At 41.9% G+C, this 17,085-nt stretch overlaps 1 protein-coding gene across 1 annotated transcript in view; it reads right to left on the bottom strand.

Annotated features, from left to right (window-relative positions):
- Positions 1 to 17,085, bottom strand: part of LOC146382740 (uncharacterized) — a 38,546-nt gene that overhangs the window by 1,353 nt on the left and 20,108 nt on the right. Inside the window, exons 27-46 of the mRNA XM_084936757.1 lie at positions 13,568 to 15,327; positions 7,928 to 9,262; positions 6,931 to 7,819; positions 6,289 to 6,711; positions 5,779 to 5,984; positions 5,256 to 5,424; positions 4,900 to 5,144; positions 4,602 to 4,785; positions 4,065 to 4,263; positions 3,810 to 3,985; positions 3,643 to 3,712; positions 2,829 to 2,965; positions 2,708 to 2,739; positions 2,449 to 2,614; positions 1,763 to 1,864; positions 1,633 to 1,673; positions 1,380 to 1,502; positions 626 to 727; positions 420 to 542; positions 5 to 44 (exon numbers count right to left, since the gene is read on the bottom strand). Coding sequence (XP_084792883.1) covers positions 5 to 44; positions 420 to 542; positions 626 to 727; positions 1,380 to 1,502; positions 1,633 to 1,673; positions 1,763 to 1,864; positions 2,449 to 2,614; positions 2,708 to 2,739; positions 2,829 to 2,965; positions 3,643 to 3,712; positions 3,810 to 3,985; positions 4,065 to 4,263; positions 4,602 to 4,785; positions 4,900 to 5,144; positions 5,256 to 5,424; positions 5,779 to 5,984; positions 6,289 to 6,711; positions 6,931 to 7,819; positions 7,928 to 9,262; positions 13,568 to 15,327 — 6,522 coding nt within the window. The remainder of the gene's footprint in view (positions 1 to 4; positions 45 to 419; positions 543 to 625; positions 728 to 1,379; positions 1,503 to 1,632; positions 1,674 to 1,762; positions 1,865 to 2,448; positions 2,615 to 2,707; positions 2,740 to 2,828; positions 2,966 to 3,642; positions 3,713 to 3,809; positions 3,986 to 4,064; positions 4,264 to 4,601; positions 4,786 to 4,899; positions 5,145 to 5,255; positions 5,425 to 5,778; positions 5,985 to 6,288; positions 6,712 to 6,930; positions 7,820 to 7,927; positions 9,263 to 13,567; positions 15,328 to 17,085) is intronic.

Raw genomic sequence — 17,085 nt, forward strand, 5'->3', positions numbered from 1 at the left:
TTACAAATTTTGCAGCAACCATTTGCATCTGTTTGCTCAGTTCCCTGCAAAACAGGGAGTTTGTACTGTAAACATTAGCAACTTACACAACTTGTATAAAAAACTGTTGGAAGACCCAATAGCAGGTTGATTCTGTTTATGATGTATTTTAAAAAAATTGGCTTTGCAGTTATTTTAATTTAATTATGCATATTTTTTATTTGGATGTAGTTTACATTGACTGTTTTTGGCTTCTGTACATTTTAAATACATTTAAATCAAACTTACAATTTTAGGAATTGTATTTTATAATTATAAAACAAAATCAAAGAAAGGAAGGAAGAAAGAAATAAACTAACTAATCTTTCAAATGTTCTTTTTTGAGTGTCAATATTTGGCTGTAAGAAACAAAACCTCTGCTTTTAAAGGATTGTACTCACTGGAATGCAGTTGTTGCGATCAAATGGAGGACATGTTGTGTTTTGTACAGAAACTACAAATTCATTGTTCACTTTCTCGCAGTCATACTTGGTACACTGATCCTTTGACCAAGTCTGAGAAGGCTGTGAAGAACAGTAGTCAGTTATTAAGAAGATATTTTTTTCATATCACAACTCATTAAGTGTTTCAATTATGTTGTACCAACCTTAATAATTACTGGAGAAGAAACGCCTGGGACATTCACAACACAGCTTGTCTGTATACATTTTCCACAACATGATCCAGGCACACCCGTATATTCATAGCCCTATGTTTTTAAAAAAAAATACAACATTTAATATTGTTTGAAACTTCACCCAGTTAAATCTACACATAGCATGATTAGTAGGTAGGAGTTACAAAATACTTAATAATCATCCTGCAAGTGGTATTTAGCAGATTGTGGTAGCTATTAAATCTGTGATACTCAAATAGTAAAATATTAGAGCAATATTATTTTCCAGAAATATTCTCATTGCTACTTAAGAAGGTTGAGTAGAAGGTTTGCTGAATTGGTAAAAAGTATATTTATCAGATATTTAACAAATATTTTATAGATAGATATGTAAAGTCAGAGCATATCACATCAACATAACTATGTGAATAGCTAGCTGTGAAGTGAACAAATGAAAACCCTTTTAAAGATTGATTTCACAAATCAGCAACAGCATTTAGGGCAGCACTTTCCAATATTTAGATCAGGTCTTCAAACATTAACATCAATAATAATACACTACATAAATTACATAAATCTTCACCTGTTTTAAAAACACACTCATCTTAGATTTCAAAAAATAAAGTATGTGAGTAAATGAGCCTGGATGTAAAATGTGAGGTCATTTAAAATCCTTATTTACATATAATTTTAGTGGTTCACATTCAGAATGAATGAAAATACAAATATTTTCATCAAAAAGTACCTTGTCACAATTTTTTAAACACTGTGTTTCATTACACTTGTAGCTGTTCAGCTCCATTTTGGAATTCTTGGTTTCAGTGCAGAGGCATTGTTCACATAGGCTTTTGTGGAAATCATCACCAGGCTGTGTGTGAAAATAACAAGTAATGTTTTAACAGTCTTAATAGTAACACGTAATATAAATATTGCCTTTAAAGAAACCCTCCAAAAATACATATAAATAAATATAAATATTCACTATAATTATTCCTTACCTTGTACTCGGTATTATTAAAGACACAAACATCTTTGGGCACTAAATAAGACAGTGTTCACAAAAATAATTAGATTAAAGTTTAAGACTTTTCACACACTGAATAAACAACACCTATAAGTTGCACTAACCACAGCTGTAAACAGGGCAGCATTTATCCTTTGGGGTGTTAACCTTCAATTCAAATCCCACGTCACAATGTGGTTGCAATGGACACGTGTTCGTGTTACATTCTGTTGGTGGAAATAGTTCCAGCATTAGTGGATATAAAACAAAACAAACCAGTAAAATCCAGAATTAATTAGAGTATTTTACAGCAGGTGTTTCTGGAAAACACATATTTAAAAAAAATGGAAATAGATCCAGAACATCAATGATATTTAGCAGTAGCTCATCTGGCTCAAAATCAGTTGCAACTCACGGGTTTTTTCCTAAAAAAAACCCCCAACCTTAACCTTGAGCAAAATTAGTCTTATAGACCAAATTGATCATTGTGTGCAAGTTTCAATTCCTCTTTAGGAGGAGCATTGTAATTGGTGGATGGACAGACAGACAGATGAAGGTCCTTCAACCAGATGAGCTAAAAATATCATATTTAAAGGGCGTATTCCTGGGCACCAGTTTAGCTCAGTGAGTGAGCAGCCACCCAAAAAAAATCCTTTTCTAAACCCAGTTAATTTAAGGAGCTGATTATTGCTGTTGTTAAATGATGTTAAACTGTGCCCTAAAATATTATTTTAATTTTTTATTTTGAAGAACTGTTCATATTTGCTTTGATTCATGCAGAAGAGGATACGTGATATCCAAAACAACTTACCACATGTCGGTGTCACACAGCAGTCCACTGTTTTGTTCACCAGCACCTCACCTTCGGTGCACTTTACTGGATTTTGAGTAGGGCATGTTACATTCTGACAAACCACACTAAAAGTGTTCCTATTGCAAACACATTCCTGACAGCCAATCTTCCAGGTTTCACCAAACTATATGGGTGATGAAAAAGAATTATTTACACAACATCAACAAATACACTGTGAATAATTGAAAATGTATATGTAGAATATCATAGTATTTACCTCTTTAGGTTTGCCATCAGGTCCAGCGCAACCTTAAATCATAAAAACAAGCAGCTCACATGTATACTTACAAAGATTCACATTAGATTTTTCTTTAATATGCAACAGAAAATATGCTTACAGGAGGAGACGCAGACATCAGAGGTTGAACTGAACAAAGTCATTCCCCCTGGGCAGAAGCACCCCTCTCCAAAAGAATTGCAGTTCTTGTTTTGGGGACCTTCTGCATTACATTGCTGAGAGAACTGTTCATTGTATCTAAATAAGAAGTCAGTTAAGAGGTATCATTACTTCAGAAATAGAACAAGAATTTATAATTATATGTCAGTGTAGTACTTTTGTACTGGAGTAGGAGTAGCATCACTTAGTCCCCTTTGGTTCAGGCTGAAATCTGTTACTACAAATAATGACCTGAAATGTCACTAAAACTGATGCATGTTTTTCATCTCATACCACTTTGCATTCAACTTTCAGTTAGTTCAAGACTGATTGTATTTATCCTCCCCAAAGGGATGATGTAATCTGTTCTGTTTGTTTCTCTGTCTGTCTGTTTGTTAGCTGTCCAGCATTCACAGTTTTTAAGATACGTTTACATTTTGTGTGACGGTAGATACCAATAACAGATTTAATTTGGGTAAAAAATCCAGTCAACGTGACATCAAATGTGAAAATCAGTAAAAACTTTATATTCTCCACATTTGTTATGGATAGTCTTCAAATTTTCCAACAACAAACTAGGCTTTTGGAGACATGAGTACCTAGGTTAGCTGAGCATTTGAGGACATTTTAATATAAAAAAGATATAAAACATCAAAGTTTTAGTATAGGCCTCACTCGCTGTGGGGAATTGCACTCTTTGAGTGCTCTTATTACACCTGTAACTGTACTTTGTGTTTAGTGTTACTTGGGTGCAGTTATGTTAATGTAGTGATTACCTTGCATTGCAAGTTTGAACAACAGTTGGCCCACAAGGCTTGTAGACTTTATTGTCTGGGCATTTATATTCTACAAGAAACAAATATGTATTTAAGATGAAAATGGGTAGAAAACATCTAAAACATTATGGTTAAAAAAAAAACTAAGAAAAAAAGCTCTGTCTTACCACACACTCCTTTAGTAGCATTCCTCCAGTCTACACAGATAGATGCCTCAGCACACTTCAAGTTGTATGCCTCAATACTGCTGCATCCCATATTAACAGTTGTGTAGCAAACATCGAATTTACAGGCTTCATAAAATGGTTGTACACTTATTACTTTGTGGCATTCCTTGAATACCCTTAAAACACAATGTCAAATAGATTACTCCAGTGGTCTCACTGATGGAACTAACATGTGTTTATTTTGTAAATTCGTACCCGCTGTTTAGGATTTCACAAAGTGATCTGTTGACGCATATTGGAGGTGAAGGTGAAGGTGGAGGTGGAGTGGGAGGCCCATTGCAGTATGGCGTATTGTTGACAGATACACGCCAATCATATGCCATGTCAGAGCATGATGGAGAAATCTGACCATTTTTCAGTCTGCAGTCATTTTTTGTGTTATTGTCACAGGTACCTTGCGAAAAGAAATGTTAACATTATACAGATTACAGCCAAACACAGGGACAAACTGACTATCAGCCTGTATATGAGCCTGGCATTCTTTACTAAGCGATACAGTAGCCCATGTTTTAATCATATGGGCTACAAACAGCACCGTCACAAGTTCAATAAAACTGCAACTGTTAATGCAGAAGAGAATGTTATATCAATCACAGATCGTGAAGGAAAATTTGACTTGTAAATATAGGTTTTTAATTAGAACATAGACTTATTTCTAGCATTATTTACTACCATATTATGCTCATTTAACTTTCACGATCAATACTTTAAGACATTCAACTATTAGCTTACCACACTGTCCTTCTGTGTTGCCATAGAAAAGAGTCATTGGTACATCTACGCTGAATAAAAGACCTTTGAACATCACAACTGCTTCAATTTCTGGGATTGTTAACCGCATCTCAATTCCTTGATTTGTGATGGTCATGTCATTATTTGTAAACATAGTAGTGACAAGACTGCCGTTGACATATACCTAAGGAATTTTAGCATTAATTACTATTAGTGAAATATCTCAATGGTGCTGCATAATATTTAAATATATTATAATGTCAGTACTTTTAAGACACTTTGTCTAAGTGATACCCACCTTGTTCACAGTCTTTGCTCCTCTCTCCTGTGTGAGAATAACTGTATAGTTTTTGTAATACACAATAAGGGATTTAGGACAGGTCACAGTTCCAGTGGGATTACAGTTTACATTTTCAATATAAACTTTAAAATTGTGTCGAGGTGTGATCTCTTTAACCAGGACATAAGTGCAATTTTTTTGGAAGCTGTAGTATTGTCCATCAAATGTCACATAATGAGGATCTCCCCAGCCACCACAAACACCTGCAAATATTAGATTGAGATTGCATCAAAACAAAAAATAATTTTGTAATTTACTTACATGTTTAGCAGCTTTGATATGTGGAATTTTAAAAGGGTTTTATTGAAACTTACATTTGCATTCATAGTGGAAACAACAGCCACTTTCATCATAAACTTTAACTGGTGTTTGCCTATTCTCACAAACAATATTTTTTACATTACATTGCACATGTGTTGTAATGTGTTTTCCATTTTGACATGTTTCTGTGGTGCAGTTGTTTGAATGCCAGGTTTCACCATTCTGATGAGAGCAAAACAGTGCTTTTAGCAATGAATTACACATGAGTTACATTATATTTTAGCCTAAAAGAGGCATACACACTGATACACACTATAAATCACGTCAGATGTATTAAATTTAACACTTATCTGTATGTCCACAAATGTTGCAGAGGCTGTTTAAAAAATTATTTTGCTGTAAACTTTCAGTAAGAACTTTCAGTAACACTGAGAAATGCAACCACAGTGGAATTGCTAGCAAAGCCGTTACATTGCATAAAATTATAAATTTGACCTTGTTTCATATTTCAGCCTAAATAACTTAGTAAAGACAGCAGTGGATTTTTTCTTCACCAACATATTTTAATTCAAATACCTTTCTAGGTGGATTGAGAAAGAAGCAGCCTGGGGTTTCTGGAGTTACTGGAGTTACTGGAGTGCGAGAGCTCGTTATGGGAATAGATGAAGTTGGTGGAGTTGTAAAGTTACATGGCCGGGGACGGATTTCAGTACCACATGATGAATTGCAATATACAGTGTAACACCAGCCTTTTCCATCAGTCTCATTGTACATGAAGTTATCTATGTGACAATAAGAACTGAGTTAGAGCTAAATAACTAATAATGGATTATAAAATGTACAGTTGTTAACATTGTGAGTTGGCCACACTGGCAACAGAGTTGATTATTAGATTTTCCTGTGGCCACTTCAAGTTTCTGCAAAAAAGGTTAATTATTCCTCAATGGACGTGGATAAAAAAAACTATCTTTTAAACACTTTATGAAAAAAAGTTTTATAAAAAGGAAAGGAAAAATAAGAAAATAAAGTTTAATAACTAAATAATTATTTCATGGACAACAACGAGGAAAGAAGCACAAAACTTACCAGCAGAAAATGAATGATTCCGGTATATACACTCACAACGGCTTTGATTTTCTGTTCTTTGTGATGTTGTTACCTTTGTATTTGTAATTATTTTAGGGGTTGTTGTGGAGAATTCTTTGGTACGTTCTGTGGTTGTTGTTGTGGGAGGTGAAAATGTAGTTGTTGTTGTGGGCAGTGAAATTGTAGTTGTTGTTGTGGGAGGTGTTCCTGTTGTTGTTGTGGGAGGTGTTCCTGTTGTGGTTGTTGTGGGAGGTGTTCCTGTGGTTGTTGTTGTGGGAGGTGAACCTGTTGTGGTTGTTGTTGTGGGTGGTGTTCCAGTGGTTGTTGTTGTGGGAGGTGAAAATGTGGTGGTTGTTGTGGGAGGTGTTCCTGTTGTGGTTGTTGTGGGAGGTGTTCCTGTGGTTGTTGTTGTGGGAGGTGAACCTGTTGTGGTTGTTGTTGTGGGTGGTGTTCCAGTGGTTGTTGTTGTGGGAGGTGAAAATGTGGTGGTTGTTGTGGGAGGTGTTCCTGTGGTTGTTGTTGTGGGTGGTGTTCCAGTGGTCGTTGTTGTGGGCGGTGAAATTGTAGTTGTTGTTGTGGGAGGTGAAAATGTAGTTGTTGTTGTGGGAGGTGTTCCTGTGGTTGTTGTTGTGGGAGGTGAACCTGTTGTGGTTGTTGTGGGAGGTGAAAATGTAGTTGTTGTTGTGGGCGGTGTTCCAGTTGTGGTTGTTGTGGGAGGTGTTCCTGTCGTTGTTGTTGTGGGAGGTGAAAATGTAGTTGTTGTTGTGGGAGGTGTTCCAGTGGTTGTTGTTGTGGGAGGTGTTCCTGTGGTTGTTGTTGTGGGAGGTGTTCCTGTCGTTGTTGTTGTGGGCGGTGAAATTGTAGTTGTTGTTGTGGGAGGTGAAAATGTAGTTGTTGTTGTGGGAGGTGTTGCTGTTGTGGTTGTTGTGGGAGGTGTTCCAGTGGTTGTTGTTGTGGGAGGTGTTCCTGTCGTTGTTGTTGTGGGCGGTGAAATTGTAGTTGTTGTTGTGGGAGGTGAAAATGTAGTTGTTGTAGTGGGAGGTGGACCTGTTGTGGTTGTTGTTGTGGGTGGTGTTCCAGTGGTTGTTGTTGTGGGAGGTGAAAATGTGGTGGTTGTTGTGGGAGGTGTTCCGGTGGTTGTTGTTGTGGGAGGTGTTCCAGTGGTTGTTGTTGTGGGCGGTGAAATTGTGGTGGTTGTTGTGGGAGGTGTTCCGGTGGTTGTTGTTGTGGGTGGTGTTCCAGTGGTTGTTGTTGTGGGAGGTGAAATTGTAGTTGTTGTTGTGGGAGGTGTTGCTGTTGTGGTTGTTGTGGGAGGTGAACCTGTTGTGGTTGTTGTGGGAGGTGAAAATGTAGTTGTTGTTGTCGGAGGTGAAAATGTAGTTGTTGTTGTGGGCGGTGTTCCAGTTGTGGTTGTTGTGGGAGGTGTTCCTGTCGTTGTTGTTGTGGGAGGTGAAAATGTAGTTGTTGTTGTGGGAGGTGTTCCAGTGGTTGTTGTGGTGGGAGGTGTTCCAGTGGTTGTTGTTGTGGGAGGTGTTCCTGTGGTTGTTGTTGTGGGAGGTGTTCCTGTGGTTGTTGTTGTGGGCGGTGAAATTGTAGTTGTTGTTGTGGGAGGTGAAAATGTAGTTGTTGTTGTGGGAGGTGAAAATGTAGTTGTTGTAGTGGGAGGTGGACCTGTTGTGGTTGTTGTTGTGGGTGGTGTTCCAGTGGTTGTTGTTGTGGGAGGTGAAAATGTGGTGGTTGTTGTGGGAGGTGTTCCGGTGGTTGTTGTTGTGGGTGGTGTTCCAGTGGTTGTTGTTGTGGGCGGTGAAATTGTAGTTGTTGTTGTGGGAGGTGTTGCTGTTGTGGTTGTTGTGGGAGGTGTTCCTGTGGTTGTTGTTGTGGGAGGTGTTCCAGTGGGTGTTGTTGTGGGAGGTGTTCCTGTGGTTGTTGTTGTGGGAGGTGTTCCTTTTGTGGTTGTTGTGGGAGGTGTTCCAGTGGTTGTTGTGGTGGGAGGTGTTCCAGTGGTTGTTGATGTGGGAGGTGTTCCTGTGGTTGTTGTTGTGGGAGGTGAACCTGTTGTGGTTGTTGTTGTGGGTGGTGTTCCAGTGGTTGTTGTTGTGGGAGGTGAAAATGTGGTGGTTGTTGTGGGAGGTGTTCCTGTGGTTGTTGTTGTGGGTGGTGTTCCAGTGGTCGTTGTTGTGGGCGGTGAAATTGTAGTTGTTGTTGTGGGAGGTGAAAATGTAGTTGTTGTTGTGGGAGGTGTTGCTGTTGTGGTTGTTGTGGGAGGTGTTCCTGTGGTTGTTGTTGTGGGAGGTGAACCTGTTGTGGTTGTTGTGGGAGGTGAAAATGTAGTTGTTGTTGTCGGAGGTGAAAATGTAGTTGTTGTTGTGGGCGGTGTTCCAGTTGTGGTTGTTGTGGGAGGTGTTCCTGTCGTTGTTGTTGTGGGAGGTGAAAATGTAGTTGTTGTTGTGGGAGGTGTTCCAGTGGTTGTTGTTGTGGGAGGTGTTCCTGTGGTTGTTGTTGTGGGAGGTGTTCCTGTCGTTGTTGTTGTGGGCGGTGAAATTGTAGTTGTTGTTGTGGGAGGTGTTGCTGTTGTGGTTGTTGTGGGAGGTGTTCCTGTGGTTGTTGTTGTGGGAGGTGTTCCAGTGGGTGTTGTTGTGGGAGGTGTTCCTGTGGTTGTTGTTGTGGGAGGTGTTCCTTTTGTGGTTGTTGTGGGAGGTGTTCCAGTGGTTGTTGTGGTGGGAGGTGTTCCAGTGGTTGTTGTTGTGGGAGGTGTTCCTGTGGTTGTTGTTGTGGGAGGTGAACCTGTTGTGGTTGTTGTTGTGGGTGGTGTTCCAGTGGTTGTTGTTGTGGGAGGTGAAAATGTGGTGGTTGTTGTGGGAGGTGTTCCTGTGGTTGTTGTTGTGGGTGGTGTTCCAGTGGTCGTTGTTGTGGGCGGTGAAATTGTAGTTGTTGTTGTGGGAGGTGAAAATGTAGTTGTTGTTGTGGGAGGTGTTGCTGTTGTGGTCTTTGTGGGAGGTGTTCCTGTGGTTGTTGTTGTGGGAGGTGAACCTGTTGTGGTTGTTGTGGGAAGTGAAAATGTAGTTGTTGTTGTGGGAGGTGAAAATGTAGTTGTTGTTGTGGGCGGTGTTCCAGTTGTGGTTTTTGTGGGAGGTGTTCCTGTCGTTGTTGTTGTGGGAGGTGAAAATGTAGTTGTTGTTGTGGGAGGTGTTCCAGTGGTTGTTGTTGTGGGAGGTGTTCCTGTGGTTGTTGTTGTGGGAGGTGTTCCTGTCGTTGTTGTTGTGGGCGGTGAAATTGTAGTTGTTGTTGTGGGAGGTGTTGCTGTTGTGGTTGTTGTGGGAGGTGAACCTGTTGTGGTTGTTGTGGGAGGTGAACCTGTTGTGGTTGTTGTGGGAGGTGAAAATGTAGTTGTTGTTGTCGGAGGTGAAAATGTAGTTGTTGTTGTGGGCGGTGTTCCAGTTGTGGTTGTTGTGGGAGGTGTTCCTGTCGTTGTTGTTGTGGGAGGTGAAAATGTAGTTGTTGTTGTGGGAGGTGTTCCAGTGGTTGTTGTGGTGGGAGGTGTTCCAGTGGTTGTTGTTGTGGGAGGTGTTCCTGTGGTTGTTGTTGTGGGTGGTGTTCCTGTCGTTGTTGTTGTGGGCGGTGAAATTGTAGTTGTTGTTGTGGGAGGTGAAAATGTAGTTGTTGTTGTGGGAGGTGTTGCTGTTGTGGTTGTTGTGGGAGGTGTTCCAGTGGTTGTTGTTGTGGGAGGTGTTCCTGTCGTTGTTGTTGTGGGCGGTGAAATTGTAGTTGTTGTTGTGGGAGGTGAAAATGTAGTTGTTGTAGTGGGAGGTGGACCTGTTGTGGTTGTTGTTGTGGGTGGTGTTCCAGTGGTTGTTGTTGTGGGAGGTGAAAATGTGGTGGTTGTTGTGGGAGGTGTTCCGGTGGTTGTTGTTGTGGGTGGTGTTCCAGTGGTTGTTGTTGTGGGCGGTGAAATTGTAGTTGTTGTTGTGGGAGGTGTTGCTGTTGTGGTTGTTGTGGGAGGTGTTCCTGTGGTTGTTGTTGTGGGAGGTGAACCTGTTGTGGTTGTTGTGGGAGGTGAACCTGTTGTGGTTGTTGTGGGAGGTGAAAATGTAGTTGTTGTTGTGGGAGGTGAAAATGTAGTTGTTGTTGTGGGCGGTGTTCCAGTTGTGGTTGTTGTGGGAGGTGTTCCTGTCGTTGTTGTTGTGGGAGGTGAAAATGTAGTTGTTTTTGTGGGAGGTGTTCCAGTGGTTGTTGTGGTGGGAGGTGTTCCAGTGGTTGTTGTTGTGGGAGGTGTTCCTGTGGTTGTTGTTGTGGGAGGTGTTCCCGTCGTTGTTTTTGTGGGCGGTGAAATTGTAGTTGTTGTTGTGGGAGGTGAAAATGTAGTTGTTGTTGTGGGAGGTGTTGCTGTTGTGGTTGTTGTGGGAGGTGTTCCAGTGGTTGTTGTTGTGGGAGGTGTTCCTGTCGTTGTTGTTGTGGGCGGTGAAATTGTAGTTGTTGTTGTGGGAGGTGAAAATGTAGTTGTTGTAGTGGGAGGTGGACCTGTTGTGGTTGTTGTTGTGGGTGGTGTTCCAGTGGTTGTTGTTGTGGGAGGTGAAAATGTGGTGGTTGTTGTGGGAGGTGTTCCGGTGGTTGTTGTTGTGGGTGGTGTTCCAGTGGTTGTTGTTGTGGGCGGTGAAATTGTAGTTGTTGTTGTGGGAGGTGTTGCTGTTGTGGTTGTTGTGGGAGGTGTTCCTGTGGTTGTTGTTGTGGGAGGTGTTCCAGTGGTTGTTGTTGTGGGAGGTGTTCCTGTGGTTGTTGTTGTGGGAGGTGTTCCTTTTGTGGTTGTTGTGGGAGGTGTTCCAGTGGTTGTTGTGGTGGGAGGTGTTCCAGTGGTTGTTGTTGTGGGAGGTGTTCCTGTGGTTGTTGTTGTGGGCGGTGAAATTGTAGTTGTTGTTGTGGGAGGTGAAAATGTAGTTGTTGTTGTGGGAGGTGTTGCTGTTGTGGTTGTTGTGGGAGGTGTTCCAGTGGTTGTTGTTGTGGGAGGTGTTCCTGTTGTGGTTGTTGTGGGCGGTGAAAATGTAGTTGTTGTTGTCGGAGGTGAAAATGTAGTTGTTGTTGTGGGAGGTGTTCCAGTGGTTGTTGTTGTGGGAGGCGAGCCTGTAGTTGTTGTTGTGGATACAGTGGTTGTTGTGCTAGTCTCACAAGTATAACGGCAACATAAAGCTCGTATTTCATAGTCATTGCATTTTGGAGTAAAACCTTGGTCTTTGTTATGACAGATAAGTCCATCTTGTTGGTCACATACTAAAATTTGACCCAAGTCTTCCAGCGACATATATGGGAAATCTTTAGCTCTACATTGTATCTTCAGCGGTTTTGTGCACACACTCAGGTCCAGATCAGTAATGTTAGCGATGGATTCATAATCTCCACCATCTGGAGTACTACTGGGATAATTCTTATTACTCCAGGATGACCATGTACACTCGTAGCAAGGTGTTGTAGTGGTTGTTTCTGTGGTTGTTGTTGTGGGAGGTGTTCCTGTGGTTGTTGTTATGGGAGGTGTTCCTGTTGTGGTTGTTGTGGGAGGTGTTCCTGTCGTTGTTGTTGTGGGCGGTGAAATTGTAGTTGTTGTTGTGGGAGGTGAAATTGTAGTTGTTGTTGTGGGAGGTGTTGCTGTTGTGGTTGTTGTGGGAGGTGTTCCAGTGGTTGTTGTTGTTGTGGGAGGTGTTCCTGTGGTTGTTGTTGTGGGAGGTGTTCCTGTTGTGGTTGTTGTGGGAGGTGAAAATGTAGTTGTTGTTGTCGGAGGTGAAAATGTAGTTGTTGTTGTGGGCGGTGTTCCAGTGGTTGTTGTTGTGGGAGGTGTTCTTGTGGTGGTTGTTGTGGGAGGTGTTCCGGTGGTTGTTGTTGTGGGAGGCGATCCTGTGGTTGTTGTTGTGGGAGGTGCCCCTGTGGTTGTTGTTGTGGGAGGTGAAAATGTGGTGGTTGTTGTGGGAGGCGATCCTGTCGTTGTTGTTGTGGGCGGTGAAATTGTAGTTGTTGTTGTGGGAGGTGAAAATGTAGTTGTTGTTGTGGGAGGTGTTGCTGTTGTGGTTGTTGTGGGAGGTGTTCCTGTGGTTGTTGTTGTGGGAGGTGTTCCTGTTGTGGTTGTTGTGGGAGGTGAAAATGTAGTTGTTTTTGTCGGAGGTGAAAATGTAGTTGTTGTTGTGGGCGGTGTTCCAGTTGTGGTTGTTGTGGGAGGTGTTCCTGTCGTTGTTGTTGTGGGAGGTGAAAATGTAGTTGTTGTTGTGGGAGGTGTTCCAGTGGTTGTTGTGGTGGGAGGTGTTCCAGTGGTTGTTGTTGTGGGAGGTGTTCCTGTGGTTGTTGTTGTGGGCGGTGAAATTGTAGTTGTTGTTGTGGGAGGTGAAAATGTAGTTGTTGTTGTGGGAGGTGTTGCTGTTGTGGTTGTTGTGGGAGGTGTCTCAGTGGTTGTTGTTGTGGGCGGTGTTCCAGTTGTGGTTGTTGTGGGAGGTGTTCCTGTCGTTGTTGTTGTGGGAGGTGAAAATGTAGTTGTTGTTGTGGAAGGTGTTCCAGTGGTTGTTGTTGTGGGAGGTGTTCCAGTGGTTGTTGTTGTGGGAGGTGATCCTGTCGTTGTTGTTGTGGGCGGTGAAAATGTAGTTGTTGTTGTGGGAGGTGTTCCTGTAGTTGTTGTAGTGGGAGGTGGACCTGTTGTGGTTGTTGTTGTGGGTGGTGTTCCAGTGGTTGTTGTTGTGGGAGGTGAAAATGTGGTGGTTGTTGTGGGAGGTGTTCCGGTGGTTGTTGTTGTTGTGGGTGGTGTTCCAGTGGTTGTTGTTGTGGGCGGTGAAATTGTAGTTGTTGTTGTGGGAGGTGAAAATGTAGTTGTTGTTGTGGGAGGTGTTGCTGTTGTGGTTGTTGTGGGAGGTGTTCCTGTAGTTGTTGTAGTGGGAGGTGGACCTGTTGTGGTTGTTGTTGTGGGTGGTGTTCCAGTGGTTGTTGTTGTGGGAGGTGAAAATGTGGTGGTTGTTGTGGGAGGTGTTCCGGTGGTTGTTGTTGTTGTTGTGGGTGGTGTTCCAGTGGTTGTTGTTGTGGGCGGTGAAATTGTAGTTGTCGTTGTGGGAGGTGTTGCTGTTGTGGTTGTTGTGGGAGGTGTTCCTGTGGTTGTTGTAGTGGGAGGTGGACCTGTTGTGGTTGTTGTTGTGGGTGGTGTTCCAGTGGTTGTTGTTGTGGGAGGTGAAAATGTGGTGGTTGTTGTGGGAGGTGTTCCGGTGGTTGTTGTTGTTGTGGGTGGTGTTCCAGTGGTTGTTGTTGTGGGCGGTGAAATTGTAGTTGTTGTTGTGGGAGGTGAAAATGTAGTTGTTGTTGTGGGAGGTGTTGCTGTTGTGGTTGTTGTGGGAGGTGTTCCTGTAGTTGTTGTAGTGGGAGGTGGACCTGTTGTGGTTGTTGTTGTGGGTGGTGTTCCAGTGGTTGTTGTTGTGGGAGGTGAAAATGTGGTGGTTGTTGTGGGAGGTGTTCCGGTGGTTGTTGTTGTTGTTGTGGGTGGTGTTCCAGTGGTTGTTGTTGTGGGCGGTGAAATTGTAGTTGTCGTTGTGGGAGGTGTTGCTGTTGTGGTTGTTGTGGGAGGTGTTCCTGTGGTTGTTGTTGTGGGAGGTGAACCTGTTGTGGTTGTTGTGGGAGGTGAAAATGTAGTTGTTGTTGTCGGAGGTGAAAATGTAGTTGTTGTTGTGGGTGGTGTTCCAGTGGTTGTTTTTGTGGGAGGCGAGCCTGTAGTTGTTGTTGTGGATACTGTGGTTGTTGTGCTAGTCTCACAAGTATAACGGCAACATAAAGCTCGTATTTCATAGTCATTACATTTTGGAGAAAAACCTTGGTCTTTGTTATGACAGATAAGTCCATCTTGTTGGTCACATACTAAAGTTTGACCCAAGTCTTCCAGCGACATATATGGGAAATCTTTAGCTCTACATTGTATCTTCAGCGGTTTTGTGCACACACTCAGGTCCAGATCAGTAATGTTAGCGATGGATTCATAATCTCCACCATCTGGAGTACTACTGGGATAATTCTTATTACTCCAGGATGACCATGTACACTCGTAGCAAGGTGTTGTAGTGGTTGTTTCTGTGGTTGTTGTTGTGGGAGGTGTTCCTGTGGTTGTTGTTGTGGGAGGTGAAAATGTGGTTGTTGTTGTGGGAGGTGAAAATGTGGTGGTTGTTGTGGGAGGCGATCCTGTCGTTGTTGTTGTGGGCGGTGAAATTGTAGTTGTTGTTGTGGGAGGTGAAAATGTAGTTGTTGTTGTGGGAGGTTTTCCTGTTGTGGTTGTTGTGGGCGGTGTTCCAGTTGTGGTTGTTGTGGGAGGTGTTCCTGTCGTTGTTGTTGTGGGAGGTGAAAATGTAGTTGTTGTTGTGGAAGGTGTTCCAGTGGTTGTTGTTGTGGGAGGTGTTCCAGTGGTTGTTGTTGTGGGAGGTGTTCCTGTCGTTGTTGTTGTGGGCGGTGAAATTGTAGTTGTTGTTGTGGGAGGTGAAAATGTAGTTGTTGTTGTGGGAGGTGTTGCTGTTGTGGTTGTTGTGGGAGGTGTTCCTGTAGTTGTTGTTGTGGCAGGCGATCCTGTAGTTGTTGTTGTGGGAGGTGAAAATGTAGTTGTTGTAGTGGGAGGTGGACCTGTTGTGGTTGTTGTGGGAGGTGTTCCTGTGGTTGTTGTTGTGGGTGGTGTTCCAGTGGTTGTTGTTGTGGGAGGTGTTCTTGTGGTGGTTGTTGTGGGAGGTGTCCCTGTGGTTGTTGTTGTGGGAGGCGATCCTGTGGTTGTTGTTGTGGGAGGTGAAAATGTAGTTGTTGTTGTGGGCGGTTTTCCAGTGGTTGTTGTTGTGGGAGGTGTTCCTGTGGTGGTTGTTGTGGGAGGCGATCCTGTCGTTGTTGTTGTAGGCGGTGAAATTGTACTTGTCGTTGTGGGAGGTGAAAATGTAGTTGTTGTTGTGGGAGGTGTTCCTGTTGTGGTTGTTGTGGGCGGTGTTCCACATGTATCAACACATTTCATGGTTACTTCTTCCAAATAAGGCCTTTCAGGTGGGCAAGTTGGATAGCAGCCTTAAGAATTGAGATATCAATGTAAATTTTCAAACCTCACACAAAATAGGTGCATGCATGAAATCTAGCCTAACCATTTTGAACAACTCTGAGAAGTGGAAGTAAAACAATAGGTAACGCCAGAGTACAAAGTATTATGCTTTTCACAGTGGATTCCCATGCTGTGACTGCTCTGAACACAAATTTAAAAAAAAAAATCCTTATTCTTTCTTCCTTACACTCTGAATTGCATGCTGGGAGTGTGGTAGTGGAGCATGTGGTGAGTCTCACTGAGAGAGGACTTGCTTCTAACTTTACTTTTCTACCTGTTGTGTGTGTTTGTGTGTGTGTGTGTTTTACTGGGTATTATATTTAGAATTGATTGTTTGCTTAGAGTTTAAGTGAGTGTTGCTGATTTTTTTTGAGTGCGCAATACCAGCGTTTCGGCCAGTTGGCGTACAAGTTGCCGAAATGGACTTCACTAAACTTATGAGACAACATGGTTTTAAGATCGAGGAGTGTAGTCTGGTGTTGGGTGAAATTTTGGGTCAAAGCAGCATTAAATCTGCTGCTCAGACAAATAGCGCAGTGGTGATCTTTGTTGACAGTATGGAGAAGGCAAAATGTAATTTAAAAGTGTAATTTGGTGAATTATATTTTTTTTGTCAGTTTCTCCTTTAAGCATGCCAGCTAAGTCCATATTGCAACATTCCTCTGTTTATCAGCAATAAATCTCTGGTGAAAGAATTGTCTCTGCATGGAAAAATTATCTCAGATCAGAATTGTCTCAGATCAGAAAGCTGTCATCAAGTTTCAAATCAGCGCTGTGAAAGCATGTTGTTTCACACAGGCAACAGGTTCTTATGAGTATTAATAAAATGGATGAAGACCTTAATCTAGTGTTTAGGGTGCGAGTGGATCTTTGTGGATTTGATAATAATATCCATGCAACTTCGGGAGCTTTCGTGTGTTTTAGTTGTGGTAAAGTTGGACATTTAGTTTGAGTGTGTCCTGGAAAAAACTCAAAGTCAAACAGTGATGGATACACAGGACAATCAGGAGAATAACACAAGTGTAGTAAAAGCTGAGTTAACAGAAGCCTCAAGAAAGGAAAATGACTACAAATGGAACCGTGGATACAGAAGCCAGTCAAACGCTGATAAAAGATTCCTTTAAAGTTTCTGTCAAAAAGAAATTAATAGAGAGTATAGTTAGCTCTCAAATTGAAAATGAAGTCACAGATAAAATAGAGATGGAAAGCTCAGGAAACAATCTGGCAGAACATAATAGTGATATAGACTAAGAGGATGAAGATGAAGAGGAAGGCTGGACTGCAGATAGTCTGGCCAGTTCAACCATTAAATCTGTAAATGGTGTGCAAAATGTTAAATATTTTCATTTAAACAGAGCTAGTGATGGAATGGCACTCCTTAAAAAAATTCTACCAGATTCCAATTAATTTCATCAGGTGATAAAGGGCAGATTAATAGTGGTGAAGGCAAAGTATGGGTGTTTTAAAATTGTATTTTTTGAATATGTATGCTCTGAATACAGGGCCAGAGAGAATTTTTGCTTGAAGATATCTTATGCAACTGCCAGCCAGATGAGTTTCTTTTTTTGGCTGGAGAGTTTAGCTGTATAGAAAATAATCAGTTGGACAGGAATCATTTAGAACCTCATTTGTGCACATAAACATTTCTAAAGTGTTTGACAGAAGCACAGTCTTTAGTTGATGTAGGGAAGGATATGTACAATCAAGAAAGACAATATACATGGGCC

The sequence above is a fragment of the Perissodus microlepis genome, chromosome 7 (assembly GCF_051167445.1).
Source record: "Perissodus microlepis isolate ML-2025 ecotype Zambia chromosome 7, ASM5116744v1, whole genome shotgun sequence".
Taxonomy (NCBI): domain Eukaryota; kingdom Metazoa; phylum Chordata; class Actinopteri; order Cichliformes; family Cichlidae; genus Perissodus; species Perissodus microlepis.